Source organism: Narcine bancroftii, chromosome 7, assembly GCF_036971445.1.
Source record: "Narcine bancroftii isolate sNarBan1 chromosome 7, sNarBan1.hap1, whole genome shotgun sequence".
Lineage (NCBI taxonomy): Eukaryota > Metazoa > Chordata > Chondrichthyes > Torpediniformes > Narcinidae > Narcine > Narcine bancroftii.
The window spans coordinates 156,159,682-156,179,305 of NC_091475.1; the positions used below are offsets into that span (position 1 = coordinate 156,159,682).

The following is a 19,624-nucleotide window of genomic DNA, read 5'->3' on the forward strand; positions in this document are numbered from 1 at the left end:
TTCTCTTCGTGTTTATTAAGACCTCCGATGGTACAACCCAGGACATAACTGCCTGATAATATCTTGGAATCTATCCTGTCAATTTCTCATCTACATTAATTGCACTTTTGATCTTTTTCTTACTACATGTATGACTACACATCTATTCACTGCCATTCCCATGCAGGCATCTTTGTCAATGGTCTCATGCACTGCCAGACTGAGACCACAAATTGGAGGAACAACAAATGATATTCTATCTGGGCACCCTCCAACCAAATGGCTTAACATCGGCCTGTCTCCATTGGCTCCTCTTGCCCCTGTCTCTCTTTCCTTCTCCCATATCTTATTTCCTCTAGCACTGTATCCCTTTCCCTTGACCTCTTTTTCTCCAGGTCTGCATTTATAGAGCCATGCCTGTTCTCCATTCAATCCTTTCCTGACATCCAATCCAAGACCAAGAGGCCTTTTGCCTGTTGACCTCTGCTCCTCCTCCTCATCCATTTTCTTCAGGTGCCTACCTGCTTTTTGCTCATACCTTGATGAAGGGCTCAACCCACAACATTGGTTATTCATCTTTACCTCCTTTTGGTGCTGCAACACCTGCTAAGTTCCTCTAGCACTTTTTTTTTACTATAATCACAGCCACTGCAGACTTCCCCTTGTTATTTTTCTACCTAATTCAGGAGATTAATGCTCAGGTGATCATCGCACATGATTGAAGCTTTGCCATAAATTCAGTCAGACTAATTGAGTATCAATTTCTTTGTAGAATTTGAACAAATGAGATTGTAAACTATTTGGCTCATTAACCAGATGAAGTGGTTAATAAGCAGGTAATACAGTGTAATGTTTTCTCTTGAATAACAGAAGGAACCCTGCCTTTCATGCCTTTCTGAAAGGATCCTTAATCAATTTCAAATCTGTATCCTCTTAGTTGATTTCACCCAGAAAAGTGGTACATTGCAACACTGCCAGGAACAAGGACAAAAAGTTGGCATTCATATCCTTATTGCTGACATATGGTTCCTGCATTTAAAGAGACCATCGGACAAGATTAGAGGATACTTTCCACAGCTAATATGTGGTGATGCTCACACTTAAGCAGTTATTCATTGAATACCTCAAACAATATGTCAATTGTTCAACTGGGAAGAATAGAAGAAAAGCAAAAGAACTTGCTTTGCTCATGGTTGTAAAAGTAGAAAACTGTACATAAAAGTGCTATTGAAACTCAGCAGATGACATAGCATCCACAGAAACTTTTTAAAAAAAAGTGAACACTTTGGGCCAGAGCCCATCTTCACTTCATCTGAAGAAGGGTTGGGGCCCAAAATGTCAAAGGTTTGTATTTCTTTGGATGTTGTGTGACCTGCTGAGTTTTTTCAGCAATTCTGGACCCCAGCATCTGCAGATTTTCTTTTTCACCTTCAAACATTTAAAAAAAATTATTTTATTAGCCTAGATCAATTTTATCATCATTTTAGTTTTGCAAATTGTTCACATTATTTATCAGGTCTTAATTTGTACGGAATTTTGATTTCAAGTTGGGCCCATGTTATTTGCAACATTAAATCGCTGCAGCTGGGAGTATGCAGAATAGGATCCTTGTGAAGCAAAAATCCGATGACAACCCATATGGAATTGAAATGCATATGTGCAACAAACAGTGTGTGAATCATTGACCTGGGGAAAGAAAACAAAAGAAATTGGATCAGGCATGAGTGTTTCTTCAGGTGCAAAATTGGATTGGCACAGTTATTGTGGTTTTAAAAAGTACTGGGTAATAATTTTTGCATGATATCACATTAATTGCCAAATTTGATGCGCACTTCCATATACAATCTACAATGGGGGCATCATGTTTTGTGTTCATTTTAAATTCCCATATTCTACATGATCTGAATATTTCAGACCTCGCATCTTCATTTCTTTATTTTGTAATCCACTTTGTAAAACAAAATTGTTTCTTTAGTTCATCTAATCTTCTGGCATCAGGCACTCCAAATGACCTCATGAGTGTGCACTACATGATTCTGTTCATTTCTCTGTAAATTCGAACTCAAACACCAACACCACAATTATTGTGGCATGGTGTCAGTTGATATGGGGGTGCTTGTTGCTGTTTTTGCTACATAAAAGAACAGTCTCCTCGTGTCAGGTGACCTGATAGGGAAACTTTGGAACTGAAACCTTCTACGTTCTATAGAGTGTATTTTACAGGTAGTGAGTTATTTCTTCAGCATTTCGCCTCTGAGATAATCGTTCAGTGGTAACCTCAAGAGTAGAAAACCTGAGCATACTCCAGTATTTGAAACATCGTGGTTGGCAACTCAGTGGGTAGAATCCATGATGCAATTACATAGCTGTACTCATAATGTTTTCCCAGAGGCTTTTCAGAAAAGCTCCAGCTGACCTGCACTTCTCTAGTCAATATATTTTCCAAGTTTGTCATTGCTAAGTTTGTAACATTCCAAACAAAAACCATCTCTCATGCATCCATTACTTATTTTTACAATGTCAATGTCCTCACTGCAGGATTTTCCTAATCTGCCACATCAAATATCAGTTTCAAGTTTATTGTCACACGCAGTGCATACAGACCAGTTAGTCATCTCAGTTAGGTACAATAAGTAAAACTGACTTGAAAAGTTAGTGGTGAGATAGAGTACAGTTGTTGTAGAGTGTGTAAGGACGTTAGTTGGAAGCAAATTACAAAGTGTCGCCATGTTTCAGAGCCTTTTTCTTACTATTTGTGGGAGCACTGCTTTGATAGCAATGAAAAGCAGGTGGCATTTGGAGCTTTGAAATTTGTCAGCTTTGTTTGCTTCTCACTAATGTGGGGGCACCTTGCCAAAGATGGTTCATGAGAAATCGGAGCTTTATCTCAATGGAAATCTTTTCCATTTCCTTTTAGGTGGATTATATTTAGTATGGGTGCCAAATTCAAACAATTTTGAGGATCTGGTCAAAAGAAAAAGAAGAAACCACACACCTGTGAGATTTAGAAGTATCCTAATTATATAGAATTTTAACTGGACAGTTTGGTTTTGAAGTCAGCTTGTTGTTTAATGGAGCTGAAAAAGTGTTTTTGTAATATTTGCACTAAAATTGTGAAGCTCAGTGCTTTTAAAAAAAATTTAATTGAGGGAGAAGCAATATATTCAAAGCCAGCTTTTCAGAGAAAGCATAAAGACATAACCTGGTGCATTAACATTTTAGTTGGGCCTGGATTGCTTGTCCTCTGATAATGAAGACCTGAGTGACCCAAGAGTGATACAAAAGAGGTAGTTGAGGTTTAAGTGCAATTAGAAATGGGCAGGAACAATGATGTGACTGAATGAGGATCACAGCTGGGAACGAAACAACCAAGGATTCACATCCTATTAGAAACGTGAATGGGGTGGTTCCATTGATTTAAAAATAAAATCCGAAGCAAGAAGGGACATAGGATCAGAGATTGAAGAATCTTTGTGGGTAGAGTTGAGAAACTGCATGGGTAGAAAGACCCTGATGGGAGTTGCATGCAGGCCTCCAAATCACTGCCAGGATGTAGTGTGAAAATTACAGCATGAGTTAACGAAGGCATGGATTAAAAGAAGAACATTATGGTGATCATGGGGGATTTCAATATATTTTGGGAAACTGGATTCCAAGAGAAGAAACTTGTGAAATGCCTACAAGATGGCTTTTGAGAGCTGCTTGTGGTCAAGCCCACCAAGGAAAAAAGATATTTTGGATTTGGTGATATTTTGGATTTGGTGCTGTGTAATAAACTGGATTTTATTAGGGATCTTAAGGTTATAGAACCAGTAGGAGATAGTGTTCATAATTTCATAGAATTAATTGGCTCTGCAGTTTGAGAGGAAGAAGCTAAAATGGGATATTACAGTTAAGTAAAGGAAACTATGGAGGCAGGAGAGAGGTGCTGGCCAAAGCTAACTAAAAGGGGAAATATGGTAGAGTAGCACTGGCAGGAGTTTCTAGGAACATTTGAAAATTGATGGATCTCTTCATCCCAAAAAGAAGCATTCTAAAGGGAGGGTGAGGCAGCAGGTGGCTGACATGAGAAGTCAAAGACGACATAAAAGCGAATGAGATGGCACTGCAAAAATTAGTAGGAAGCTGTAGCTTTCAGAAACTAACAGAAGGTAACAAAAAATTAATAAGGGAAGAAAAGATGATCTATGAAAGAAAACGAGCCATAAAAGAATACCAGTTTTTTTTTCAGATATATAAAGAGTAAAAGGGGCAAAAGTGGACATTGGGCTACAGGAAAATTGTGCTAGAGAAGTGGTAATGGGAAAAAAAATGTGGCAGATGAACTGAATAGATAATGACATCAGTCTTTACTATGAAAGGCACCAGTGTTACAGGCCCAGAGGACCCAAAAACCCAGCAGCAATAGAAATTCACAAAAACAAATAGTTACTTAAAAGTTACTTTTAATTTTTTTTAAACATAAAAACTGGATCAAACTCTAACTCAATTACTATTAACTTAACCCCCTTCTAAGTGCACGTGTATGTAATGTGAGTGTTCAGAAAAGATATTTGATTCAGTCCAATCTCATTTCTCATTCCTCCAAGTTCACTGGTATCAAGCAATTCTTGTACTGTGCACAGAATTTAACATTTATGAATTTTCACCAAGCTCTGGTGCTTAAATGGTTACTGGTCAGGAAGGTTCTTGTTGATTTTTGAGGGATTTGTTGCTCGTTGGACATGCACAAACTGATTCCCTCTGATCAGCCACTTCAGTGTCTTGCTGAAGAAACTTGGCCCATCAGGGTTTTCCAAATGACAACCTCCTCTTCTGCAGGACATCCTTTTGTTTTCATTATTTCAGATGAAACACTCTAGCCAGTCATTTCTTCTTGTATGGTCCACAAAAGATTTTCAATAGGTTGAACTTGCATCTCATCTTCAAAATTGGGTTTCAACATACTGCCAGCTTGCCATGACTGCAGAAACTAGTTCTCTCTCTCTGCTCTTCGAGAAAGCCTGTTTGGCTCTCTGGCTCTCTCACCTACCACATGACCTTCTTGGAACAGCAAACTGCGACGAGACCCAAACTTGAGTCCATTCATCTATTGCTTTCAAAACAATTATCCATTTACACCTATTTTTGAAATTCTTTAGCAAAGCAGTCTCCTTGCTTTATTGTCTTTGCAAAGGCTCTTGGTGCCTGCATGACTCACTTTCAGCAAAGCTCTTGCATTTTAAATGAGATCTGTTTTGTGAAGAGTTTGTTTGTGACCTACACTCCCCCACAATCCATCTCCTTCAGAACCTATCTATATACAATATAAAATATGATATAATCTGTCACACCCAGCAATGTGCCAGAAATTGGAGAGTCAGGGGTCAGAAGGAGAAGGCGCTTGGGAGGTTGAAGGGTCTGAAGGTGGTTAAGTCATGAATCTACCATGTCTGAAGTACATACCATTGACAAGAAGCTGGCTAATTATTGTTCAATTTACTGCTATTTGAAAATGCAGGAGAAGACATTGCAAATAGAATAAAATATGGAGTTTGGAGTATTGTTAACAGATCCTTCATCCCAACTCATCCACGCTGATCACTTTGTTATTCTGTGTGAATCCCATTTGCTTGCAATCAGTCCATATCCTTTTAAACCCTTCCTATCCATTTGGATTTGAGAATGGCAAATAGTAATATTTTCTTATAAATGAAAGGTGGAAAACTATTGGATTAAGGCATCTCTTGCCATGCATTATGAAATGTTTTTTCAGGAGTGCAGCTTGTAATTAAAATGAGGTCTCCAGTTAAAAAGTGGCTTACTTCACTGACTATCCTTTACATGATTCTAAATATTCTTTCCCTCCACCACAGTCATTTGGGGAAAAATGGCTGCTCTGATAGCACCTCCCATTCCTGTATCTTCTACTATCAGGAAGAGCAAAGGGCAGATGACACATTGGAAAGCAACATGCTGCAGGTACCTCTCAAATCACAAACCAACCTTATTTAGAAATATTGTTCCTTCATCTGCTGCAATGTCTGATGATTGAAACTCCCATGCAACAATATTGTGGAAGTTCCATAACTGAGAAGCTTGTTCATCAGCAAGGCCAATTAGCTAATAAATACTGATCTTAATATCAAAACACATCTCAATAAATTAATATTGCAATAATGTTTATCTTCAGGGAGCTGCACTATAGAAAGTAGTATGTTTAGAGCTGATTAGATCCTTGAATCTCATTTGGAGTACTTTGTTTAATTTCTGGCACCATTTGAAAATTTCAGTAATACTAGTGATGCTTGGTAGATGGTCAAACGATGAGGGCATTCTGCATTTACTGAGTCGTGAATTAATTTGTATATGAATGAAACAGTGGTGAAATGCATTCTACCTATTTGTTGTTTATAACTGGCATTAATTTTATTTGTGAAATCATTTTTATTCTTTTTTTAAAACTTTATTTATTCGTTCAAAAAACAAATAATATATGACATATACAGCAATTAAACATGAACATGAACATTTTTTTGATCATTTTTTTGATCATTTTTATTCTTGAGGGAATGTTCAGATGAAACCTGTTGTAGGGGAAGAAAGGTGAAGGTTGTAACTTATAAAGAAGGAGGTGGATTGTGCTCTTGTGGTTACAGGGGACTGAAAACAAGCCCAAGAGTAGAGCTGTGGAATACAGCAGTGACAACACCAAGTTTCAGGGATGCTATTATGTGATAGTATGTATCCTCTGCTGGTAATAGGAAATTGGATTTATTGTTTAGTAAATTACAATCATAACATGCCCCCATTGTTATAACAGAAACTAGGAGCTATTGTTAACTAAAACTAACTAACAAATAAGCATCCTATTTTGTCATCAACCTTTATCTTGCCAGTAACTAGATCTTTTAAACTCCCATTCTGTAATAAAAACAGTAAAACCAACTTGATCAAGTGCCTGTAATTGTCCATTGAGAGTAGAAAACCTGTGCCAGAATCAAGGGAACAGTAATTGTCAGAGTGAGGTGAGTCAGAGTGGCAAGGTTTTGGCTCAAGGGGCTTTATTGAGAAGAGGTTGAGGTGGTGGTGTTGAAGTAAGAAAGGGCCACTCTAATCAAGGAACAAAAAGGATTCAGCAAGATAGGCAGAGGTAAGGGCAGGTATAGATATAGATTTTTTTTCTTAAAGTCATAAATAGTGGGAATGGTAGCCAAAGCAGGGAATGCTCCCTCAGCCTAATGTGGGTCATCAAGGAAGCCAGCCATATCCCTGACTACTTAATTTGCATGAAGTGCATTCAGCTGCAGCTCCTGATTAAGCTGAGTTAAGGAATTGGAGTTGGATGAATTCTAGATCATTCAGAAGGTAGAGGGGGTGATAGACAGGAGTTAGATGGGTGCTATCACACATAGGAGGCTGGAGGAGGGTAGATGGGTGATAGAAGAGGAAAGGGAACAGCCAGGCAGTGCAGGTCATGCCTGTGACTGTTCCCCTCAAGAACAAATATACCATTTTGGATACTGTGGGGAGGAGGACCTACTGTGGGGAGGAGGTCTCTGGAATGGAGTCTGGTCTTGTAGCTAAGAAAGGAAGGAAGGAGAATAGGCAAGCTGTAGTGATGATTTCATCATTAGGGGACAGATGAGAGGTTCTGTGGAAGAGAGAGAGTATCTCAGATGGTATGACTCCCTGGTGCCAGGTTCAGAGACATCTCGCATCGAGTTCACTGCATACTCAGGAGGGAGGGTGAGCAGCCAGATGTTGTGGTCCATATGGGGACCAGTGATGTCGGTTGGAAGGGTGAGGAAATCCTACAAGGAGAATTTGGGGAGTTAAGTGAAAGACAGGACCTCCAGGGTAGTGATCTCAGATTGCTACCTATGCCATGTGCTAGTGAGGTTAGAACTAAAAGGATAATGCAGCTTAACACGTGGCTAAAGACGTGGTGCAGGAAGGAGGGCTTCAGGTATTTGTGGTTCTCAACCTTTTCCTTTCCTCTCACATACCATTTTAAGTCTTCCCTATGCCATAGGTGCTCTATGATTAGTAATGAATTGCTTAAGGTGGTTTGTGGGTGGAAAGAAAAAGTGTGAAAACCACTGATTTAATCGTACTTAATTGACTCGTTATGTGCATGGTTTCATAACTCCAAAGGAAATTGGCCAATTACAATTTTTCTCAAGCAAAATGTTTCAGTAACAATTGGGTTTAGAGCAGTGATTCTCAACCTTCCCTTCCCATTTGCATACCACCTTAAGTAATCCCTTACTAATGATATCACTTATGGCATGGGGATTACTTGAAGTGGTATATGAGTGGAAAGAAATAGGTTGAGAACCACTGAGGTATTTAGATCATTGGGCTCTCTTCCGGGAAAGGTGGGACCTGTTCTGGTGGGACAGTTTGCATTTGAACTAGAAGGGTACTAATATCCTTGAGAGGTTTGCTGGCAATCCTCTGGAGGGTTTAATCTAGATTTGCAGGGGGATGGGAACCATAGTGCCAGAGCAGATCGATGAGTGGAGGAGGGAAAATGTGATGTGAAAATTGCATGTAATATCAGAAATCAAAGGGTTGTATGTGATGCCTGTTTTCTCAGGTGCATCTATTTCATTGCAACGAGTATTGCAGGAAAGGCAGATGAGCTTAGAGCATGGATTGGCACATGGAATTATAACATTGTGGCCAAATGAAACTTGGTTGCAGGAGGGGCAGAACTGGCAGCTCAGTGTTCCGAACTTCTGTTGCTTTAGACTCGATAGAACGGTGGTTGGGGGGGGAGGGGTAGTGGCATTGCTTGTCAGGGAAAATATCACAGCTGTGTTCAAGCACGACAGGCCAGAGGGTTCATCTACTGAGGCTATATAGGTGGAGCTGAGGAACGGGAAAGGCATGACCATACTCATGGGATTGTATTATAGACCACCCAATAGTCAACTGGAATTAGAGGAGCAAATCTGTAGAGCAAGCATACCACTGTAGGAAACACAAGGTTGTGCTGGTCGACTCCTATATTGTAAAACAGCTGGATGGGTTGGAGTTTGTCAAATGTATTCAGAAAAGTTTTCCTGTTTTAATATATTTTTATATAAAACTACTTACCAAATATATCACAATATTTCAAACTTAATCCAAGTATCTTTTGTATTTTATAAAAAAGATAAAAGTAAACCAAAAGAAAGAAAAACCTATAAATCCCCAACCCCCTACAAACTAATAAAAAGAGGGACAAGAAAATCCCGACAAGAGTACTTCACTTTCTGATACTTTTAAACATAAATATTTATAGAGTCTTATAAGAGGGTATGTTTGTGATTCATTTAAATTCTAATATGAACATTATGTAAATATGGGCTTCATATTTCATAAAAATATATTTCTCTTATAAGTAGTTTTCTCAAGTGGAATGCAACTCAGAATTTCTGTGTGCCATCTATCCATTCTCAGATCAGTATCTGACTTCCAAGTTATAGCAATACACTTTTAAGCTATTTCCAAGGCAATTTGAACAAATGTTACTTGATATATTCAGTTTTAATTTGGGTTTAATCCCTCTAATACCTTCCAGTAAAAATAACATCGCATCCTGTGGGAATCTTACTCCAATTATTTATTTGAATAAATTGCCCAAATCAAGCCAAAAAGTTTTCTAAATCAATATACAGAGTTACCAATTTAAAAGAGTATAATACTGAATGTTTCATGAGGGAAGGAGACCGGACAGATGACAGAAGTATGTGTAGGGGAACATTTTGGGTCCAGTGATCATAATGCCATTAGTTTTGTTAATTGTGGAGAAGGATAGATCTGGGCCTCATGTTGAGATCTAGAATGCATGGATTGGGATAGGTTGTTTCCAGGCAAGGATTTGCTAGGTAAGTGGAGGACCTTCAAAGGTGAAATTTTGAGAGTATAGAGTTTGTATGCTCTTGTCAGGATTAAAAGCAAAGTTAGCAGGCATAGGGAACCTTGGTTTTTGAAGGATATTGAGGATATGATTTTGGAAGAAAAGAGAGGAATAGGCAACATAGAGCAAATGAGGTACTCGAGTATAAAAAATGCAGGAAATCCCTCAAGAAATCAGGAAGGTTAACAGACATGAGGTTGCTTTGACAGACAGTGTGAATGAAAATCCTAAGGGTTTCTACAGATGTATTAAGAACAAAACGACAGTAAGGAACAAAATTGGTCCCCTTGAAGATCAGAGTGGTCAGCCTGTATGGAGCCAAAAGAGATGGAGGAGATCGTGGATGTTTTTTCCATGAGATTTCATTCAGGAAATGGTCACAGAATTGTGGGAAGTAAGGAAAGCCAGCAGCAGAGTCCTGGAACCTATTACAGATTAAAGAGGATAAGGTGCTTGTAGTCTTAAAGCAAATAAGAGTTGTTAAATCCCCAGGGCCTGACAAGATATTCCCTTGGAACTTGAGGGAGGTTAGTGTAGAAATTGCAGGGGCTCTGGCAAAAATATTTACAATGTCCTTAGCCACTGGTGTGGTGCCAGAGGATTGGAGGGTAGCTCACGTTGTTCCGTCATTTTTTTTTTTAAAAAGCTCTAAAAGTAACTGGAAATTAAAGGCCAGTGAGCATGACATCAGTAGTAAGTAAATTATTGGAAAGTGTTCTAAGAGATTGGATATATATTTACTTAGATATCCAGAAATTGATTAATGATAGTCATCTTGGCTTTTTACATGATGGGTCATGTTTAACCAATCTCAAAGTATTTTGTGGAGGTTACTGAGAAAGTTGATGCAAGAAAGGCTGTGGATGTTGTTGACATGGACTTGAGTAAGGCCTTTGAAAGGTTCCACATGGTAGGTTAGTCAGGAAGGTTCAGATGCTAGGCATGGTGAAGTAGTGAACTGGATTTGATAATGGCTGGATGGGAGAAGCCAGAGAGTAGTGGGGGATGATTGTTTCTTAGACTGGAGGCCTGTGACTAGTGGTGTGTCTCAGGGGTTGGTGCTGAGAGCATTGGTGTTTGTCATCTCTATCAATGATCTGGATGATATGGTAAATTGGATCAGCAAGTTTGCAGATAACACTAATATTGGGGGCATTGTGGACAGAAAAGAAGGTTTCAAAGCTTGCAGAGGGATCTGGACCAGCTGGGAAAATGGGCTGAAAAATGGTGGACGGAATTGAATGCATACAATTGTGAGGTGTGGCAAATTGGTAGGACACTGAGGAGTGTGGTAGGGGGATCTGGTAATACAGATGGATAATTCCCTGAAAGTGGTGTCACAGGTGGATAAGGTTGTCAGGAGAACTTTTGGCATAAAATCTAAGTATTGAGTTTAGGAGTAAGGATGTTATGGTAAAGTTGTATAAGACATTGGTGAGGCCAAATTTGCAGTATTGTGTGCAGTTTTGGTAACTTAGCTGCAGGAAATATATCAATAAGATAGGAGTGCAAAGAAGATTTACTAGGATGTTTCCTGGACGTCAGGAACTGAGTTATAGGGAAAAGTTAAACTTTATTCCTTGGAGATTTGATGGAAGTATTTAAATTTATGAGGGGGATAGACAAAATGCATGGAGATAAGTGTTTCCCTCTGAAGGTAGATGAGATACCAACCAGAGAACGTGGGTTAAGGGTTTAAGGGGAAAAGTTTAGGGGGAAACATGAGGGTGAACTTCACACAGAGTGTTGGGAGTATGGAATGAGCTGCCAGTTGAAGTGGTGAATGTGGGGTCAAATTTAACATTCAAGAAGAATTTGGACAGGTACATGGATGGGAGCAGTATGGAGGGCTATGGACTGGGTGCAGATCAGTGGGATTAGGCAAAAAAAAGGTTTAGCGCAGTCTAGAAGGGCTGCAATGTTTTTGTGCTGCAATGTTCTATCATACTTAGGAGGTCAACTTTGAGTGGTCTCTTGTTGGCTTTTGTTTTAAATCACCTGTTGTTTCAAACATCAGCTCCCCATGGTATTTTTATTTGCTCCTACAATTATTGCTCCAAAATAAAATTGGTCAATTGTTTTCCCAAATCGTCACCCATAACCACCCGAACTTTGTCTGTCAGCTATGCAGACACCCCAATCCGTGTTTCCCAACTTAAAACTTCTCCTGCTTCAAAATCTCTTTTTGGTCGCAGTGAGGTCAGTCCCTAATCTAACAAGCACATTCACCCATCCATGGGCCTCATAGTTGGGCGCAATCCGAAGGGCTATTCTACGGAATATTCCAATTGGAGGAGCAGAGCTGTTTTGATCATAGAATGGCAGTTACAAAGATCTTGTTATTGGCCAAGTCTGACAGATTAAGATGCTGATTTAACTATATGTTAGAGTTGGCCATTGTGAGAACAATTAGTGTATATTTTGATTGTAAACAATAAATCCAATTTTCTATGCCTTAACACAATTAATCGTGCTCCTGAAACTTGGGGGAAATAACTGCTTATATACCACAGCTCTACTCTTGAGGCCTGTCTTAATTTCCCTGTTCCCATATTAGCACAATCCACATTCCTTTTTACTAGTTATAGTCCTCGTCATTTAAAAAAAAATCTCGCCACAGAACTCAACATGCCAGCTGCTCAGTTAATGTGTATCTCTTCTGAAATGGTAATCTAATGCTGGATATTCAACCAAGTAATTTTGATCAGTGATGAGATTGTCTATGCCAACACTAGTTCATGTGCTAATTGTTCAATAATTGGAAAAACATTGCACATATGAAACCAGTGTTTTCTGATTTGTCGCATCATTGTAATTGAACGCTGCAAAAACTAAACTTGCTACTATTGCTGTGACTACATTTATTTTAATTAACAAAGTCTGATTTTCTGTCCACGGGTAGCTGAGGAGTATTTAGTATTGGTTGCATGATTTTCTGTGACAGGTGGGTGAAAGAGGCAGCTGTTCGAGGATGAGTATTCAACATTTTCTGCTGTGAACAAATGTGGAACAGAAATAGGTCCTGACAAAAATGAGCTTGTAAACTTTTTCTGCTGTCAACACTTTGACTTGTTTAGATGCACTCAATTGCTATTGAATTTTAGTTTCAAATGTCCAGCATCACTTCTGTTCAATGCCTGTTCACACATTCAGAAGCAATGTCCATCTATACTTGTTACCACGTGGTTGTGCGGACATTGAGATTCTGCTTTCCTAGCTCCTAAAGTCTACCTGCAGTTGCTCATTTCTCCGATTTATATTACAGTACAAGTTCTGCACAGTCTCTGCTCAGTGAGCTCCTCAGCTATTCAAACACCATTCTGAGCCACAGAAGCAACCATCTGTCACCCAAAATATTAATTTCCCCCATCTCTACACTTCTATTCAAATGTATTTGGGCCATTTGTTTTGCCATCCTTCTGACTCCAGCTACAAATACCCAAAAAGAACCATTTTTTTTCCAAAATTCAAAAAGAACCTCTTTTAATGAACAACAGAAACTCACGAGCCTGTGAGACTACCTGCTTGGAACTACCTGCCTGCCAATCATAGATTCCCCCTCGTCTGCACACTCTTAAACTGTGGTGTGACCACTGCCCTAAACATACTATCCACAAGATCCTCAGAATTGAAAATGAACCACAAAGATTCCAGCAGTACTTTACACCAATCACGGGATGCACAGTTCACTTGGCTGGGCTGTTCTAATGATGGTTCATTTCCACCAATAAATTGAGATTTTTCAGACAATATTCACCAACTTGCCTGCATATGTGTCTCGAGCAAACTGCTGTCATTATTTTAAACTGATGCCAAGGTTGATAATAGGTGGCACAGGTTTAAATGGCCAGAATAGCCATTGTGTTCCTGAAACTTGGGGAAAATAACTGCTGTAAATAAAACAGTTGCAGTTGCAAAATTTTGGGAGCTACATGGGTGATAAAGTTTTCACAAAATACCAACATGGTTGCTGATTAACCAGGTAAATCACAGTTGAGTGGGAAAAGCTCCTGAGTGCAGTATCCCCCTGGTAAGTTTTATCCCTTCCCAGGAGGGTTGGTAGTGTGAAAGGGGCTCTCACTAGCAAGCTTTCCCAGTTTTTCCTCATTTAAATGTTCGATGGTTTGTAATTAGTTATTCAAATTTTTCAAACTTTGTTCCTACAACTTTGACATTAACATTTCATTTTCTTGTACAGTGGTAGCAGCTGTGGTGCACTGGTCTTACACAAAAGCAATTTAGATGAAGACATCCAAGAAGTTTGTTCTCTGCCGGATCGCAGTGTTTTTCTTTTCAAATGTAGCCATGGGTATCAGTTAGCAGAATTAGTTTGCAGCTGTTGGTGGGAGTGTTTCCATTGAAGGCCACCATGTGAGGTGAGCCTTAGAAGTGTTCTTTATACATTCAGTGGTGGTACTGTGAGGAAGAGTTGTGGTCCATCTGATTTTTCTCAACACTTTCACCCAAAGTTCTATGGAGACAAAGGAAGTCTTGGTTCAGTGTAAGTTGTTTGTTTTTCCTTCAGGCCATCTCTGAACTTTAGGCATAATTTAAATTCTGTTTTAAGCAATGTATATTTTTATTTGTTCATTTAAGAGTTTGGTAGAAAGTATGTGATAGTTTGATTTGCAAGCACTGAACAACAAATTACCAGGTATTCTCTAACCCATCTTTATAAATTGCTAACACTCTCAAACATTTTTTTAATTTATGACACTTCAAGCCCACCAGTCAATGAGATTATTTGCTGATCTGTGACCTTGTTCTAAATCCTGTGCACTGCACCCCTCCATTCCTCTGTCAGATTTAAAATTAACAGCTGACTTGAATTAATTGCAAATTACAGAACAGATTTGCAGATGTTCAGATACTTTGTGTGGAAGCATTTCTTAATTAATGAAAAGCCAGGCTTTTTTTTTTAAAGGTTATCTATTTTCTCTCATTCTAATCTCTCTAACTCGCAATTGTATTACTTATCCTGTCAGGTCCTTGTGCTTTTTGAAAACTTTAAATGAAAATAATGAAGATGTATGTATATTTCAGTGCGACACCTTGTATCCCCACAAATCAAATTCAAATACATTAGTTCATCATGAGGCCTAAAAATCAACAGAAGTTTTTTAAGGTTTAAGCAGAATTTTGAGCAATTATGCTCCAGTCTCCTTCAGTACTTTATTGGTCTTTCACTGTTTGAGCCCCAATGTACTGTGAAAAATCAACTGTTCAAAATTTGGCTCACTGGATATTTAATAACATTATAAACATTTATTTACAACACAATCCTATTACTGAGTTAACTCTAAACTACAGATCTATTGATTTTAAAGGGGAGTGAAAACAGATTTATTTCTTTGGTATTCATGAGCCCAGATGGGTTTTATGGGCAATCCTTTTTTTTAATATAATCAGCAGAACTGCTCTGAATTTTAGTATAGAGTACATTTCTTGTAACCCCTGGTGGGATTTAAGCATATCCGGATTAATAGGATCGGCCTTGGATTTAATTCAGTTACATAATTATTGCACTATTTAGCACCAAAGTATAAAGGTAGAGGTTCCATTTATCACGTAATACTACATTTAGAATGTAAGTACATGAAATTCTTTAACTTTTGTCTACTGTAAGGCAGACAGTCACCACTTTATCCAGCGCCCCTCACAGAAACTTGCAGCACCTGGTGTCCCGAGGCAGTCTCCTCTCAAAGTACTGACCTGAGCCTGTTTAAGATTCAAGATGCAATTTATTGCCATAGTAATAAAGCAGTATATTATATGATTTTTTTTTTTTGTTGCCTGCTGCGAGGCAGACAGATTCGCCACTGGCAGAAATTGCCGAAGCGCCTCTCTCTTCCAGTTCTTAGTCAGAGAGAGGTGGAGAAACAAAAGTGAGATTTGCCTCCAGCCACAGTCCAGTTCAAACCATTGGCAACCTGAGCTTCAGATCCGTACCCTTCAGGAACCCTTCAGTGCCCTCGGCACTTCTTTATATCCTAATTCTGATACCTGGTATCCCTCCAGCCAGTCTCCAACGGTCAGCAACCCAGCATGAGTCTCCCGACAGCAGTCTCCAGCAGTTCACTGCTTCCATGGGGTCCTCGCCTCGTGTCGCCAGCAGCATGCGCTGGTCCTTCAGCCACAGAGCGCCCACACTGGTCCGCCGCTGTGGTCACAGTCCCCACAGGCCATCTTCCTTTCAGATGGTGCGTGATCTTCCCGTCCTCTGGTGCTCTGCTCTGGTCTTCCGCTTCCCCAGAGTCTGCAGCCCCTTGTGGTTGCTGCAGGTTAATAAGCACCATTATCTTGGGTGCAGACCCGCAGTCGCGGGATTTCAACTAAAACCACAGTCGGCTTCCTCAACGGCCCTGCAATCTTCCTCCTTAGCTTCCAAGCTCAGACAATCTTGGGCGTATTCAGGCTATTTGGTGCTGTGAGCAAGAAAGGAATCAATATAGCAAGGAGTCAACAAAATGGAAGAAATGGGAAAACTATATTTGATAGATTTTATAATACACACACACACACACACACACACACACACACACACACACACACACACACACACACACACACACACACACACACACACACACAAACTTTTGGTTCTTTAGTCTTTAAGCAAAATAAATGTTTTTGAATTTTAATGTAACAGAAAACATGGAGAAAAATGTTTTCTCTAAAAATAGTTAATTGAGGAATGCTTTTCTTTCTTTCTTTCAGATATTCAAGAATTCTATGAAGTAACATTACTCAATGCACACACCAGTTTTGAACAGAAGACTGCTGAAGTTTATCAAGCCGTAGAACAATGGGAAGAAAAAAATTCTCCAACAGTAGTCACCCTGAAGAAAGTTTCAGAGGTAAGGCAAATTTATCATGCTTAGTGAACTTTCATAAATAGTGCTCAAACTTTCCCTCAAATTTATTCATAAAATTCAAACTTTTTAGAAGTAGAATGAGATCACAGCATGTATAGTACAAATGTATTTCTTCAGTGAAATATATATGCTAATGTGAACTCTCTCATTAATGCTGTTAATATCTTGATCTCCCTCTCTAAATCTCCATCAATAAAACAAATAGCCTTTAATTTATATTCATGCATTTTTAAAAAAAAATGTGACTTTAATATCATGGGAAACAATTGTATTAATTTGATTGTATTTATTTGTGACTATGATGGCTAAGTTCTATTTCTTGGCCCACTGAAGTAGCAATGTCCTTAATAGGACAGTTTGTTGTGTGACATGGAGAGAAACTTGCAACTAATGGTGCCTCCATTTGTCTGATGACCTAGGATCTCTGATTTATCACACTCCATCAATGAAAATTATGCTATGACCTGCAAATCTGGGTTTCCTTTTCTATAATCTTTCCTCCTTTTAAGATGCAATTTCATTAGAAAATGCTCCATAATACTTCATTGGTGTATAATTATTTTATTGCATATAGGTTATTATTGAACATTAGATTTTTGTTATGATAACTTTAAACAGTTAGCTATTAATTGTGCAAACTCTGGAATAATTTATTCAGATTAGGCTAGTAAAGCAATGGCAGTCAACATGGCATTGGTTTGTTTTTTTAAAAATTTTTAACATTGACTTTTAAAAAAATTGTGCCTAGTGCATAGGCAAGTGTAATACTTGCAAGGGCAATCCTTTTGAAGCATTGATACAAATGGTAGAGGTCCTGCAAAGTAAGTAATATTAAATTATATTTAATTTATATGCACATAATATACATTTGGATTGGTATCATCATTTAGAAATAATACATGGACGTATTCCAATCTTATAGTGAATAGTAAAAAGAAAAGGGAAAAAATGGTTGATCCACCAACCAAGGTTGAAATTGGTATTCAAGCAGACTTGAAATTGCGTAATGGCCTCCGGAGATCTGACGAAACATGCCCATTTACTGAATCCCAGCACCTTGATCATTTCAATTATGAAAGTAAGCTATAAAGCTATGGACCCCAAGTTTTATAGAAAAATACCTTAATCTTCCTAACATTATCTGATTTTTTTTTTTCAAACTTGGAAAGGACATAATATCCAGTAACCATTGTCTATGGGTGGATGGAAAGACTTCTTTCCATTTAAGCAATGTTCCTCTTCTCACCTGTAATGTAAAAAATGCTAAGACATGTTTTTGGTTAGACGTTAAATATACATTTATATCACTGGAGAAGCAAAGCATTGCAATCAATGGATATGGTTCCAGATTGATCCCAAAAATGGTTAAAAATGTTCTGAAAATAGCTGTCCAATTTTCTGTTAAATTGGGATAAAACTAAAACATACGTATCAAAGAGGTATCAAATCTTTTACATTTGTCACACAATCTGCATAGATTTGAGCAAGTTTAACTTTAGAAAAATGCACTCTATGCACCAGTTTAATTTGAAATAAATTGTGCCTAGTGCATAGGGATGAGTCAAAATTGAAATCCAATTTTTCATGATCTTTTTATCCAATTTTAATGATTTTGTTATCCAACAAAATTTTGCATCTTTAGAAAGATTGATGATGATATTTAATCTGCCAAATAGACACTTTTAGATATTATCAAATTAGACATTTTATTAGTTCTAAACTTTCAGTATTTCCATATCTTTTGGATCCGAATTTCATAGACTAACTTTTTGAATTTCAATTCTTGAATTACAAGTGGTCTGGTTTGCAGATGATGCATAGATGAGGAGCAGGTAGTGTTGAGGAAAGAATGAGGCTGCAAGAGGACTTGCACTGATTTGGAGAATGGGCAGAGAAGTGGCAAATTAAATATAATGGCAGGAAGTGTAAGGTAATGTACATCAGTATAAGAAATAAATAGGCAGACTATTTTGTAAATGGGAAGAAAATTGAAAATTCCCAGATGCAAAGGGACCTGGTAGCCTTCATGCAGGATTCCCTGACGGTAAACTTGCAGGTTGAGTCAACAGTGAAGAAAGCAAATGCAATGATGGCATTGATTTCAAGAGGAATTGAATACTAGAGCAGCGATGTGATGCTGAGCATTTGAGCCACAAATGAGAACTCAGTTGGAGAATTGTGAGCATTTTTGGGCTTTTCAAGGATGTATGGACATAAGGTTTCAGATGAAGTTAGAACATAGAACACTATAAGCATAGTACAGGCCCTTTGGCCCTCAATGTTGTGCTGACCCATATATTCCTTTTATATATTTAAAAAAAAAGAGTTCTAAACCTTCCCGACCCCTTAACCCTCTTTTTATTCCATCTATGTGCCTGTTTGAGTCTCTTAAATACACCAAATATTTCAGTCTCCTCCACTATCCTTGGCAAGGCATTCTAGGCACCCACAACTTTATGTAGAAAAAACTGTGGTGTCTCCCGTAAACTTCCCCCTTTCCACTTTGTACAAACAGATGGTCCCTGACTTATGACCGTAATTTGGACCGGCGAACTGATTGTAACTTGGATTGGTCATAAGTCAGGTTCGCCCAGCATGCACGATTAAATGAAACAATAAAAAAATTTTTAATAAGATTTTTAACCAAAGAATTTTTAATGAAGAATGTAAAGTTATGTACAGTATCTTTAATGAAGATACTCCCCAATCCCCATATGAACGTTTGGTATGTAATAGTCATTGTACTTGGGCATTGGGCTGCTGCAGGGAGTGGGGACCACTGTATACAGTACTTTTAATATAAAATATGTACTTGTACAGTAGTGTTAATAAAGATTTTAAAGATATTTGGTCGTATGTGTGGGTGGATGTAACTTGAGAA

General features: G+C 38.4%; 1 protein-coding gene across 4 annotated transcripts in view; it reads left to right on the plus strand.

Annotated features, from left to right (window-relative positions):
- LOC138739254 (disks large homolog 2-like) overlaps nucleotides 1-19,624 on the plus strand; it is a 784,112-nt gene that overhangs the window by 51,076 nt on the left and 713,412 nt on the right. For all 4 annotated transcript variants that reach the window (XM_069890958.1, XM_069890959.1, XM_069890960.1 and 1 more), the window contains exon 4: nucleotides 16,586-16,725. In XM_069890958.1, coding sequence (XP_069747059.1) covers nucleotides 16,586-16,725 — 140 coding nt within the window. The remainder of the gene's footprint in view (nucleotides 1-16,585; nucleotides 16,726-19,624) is intronic.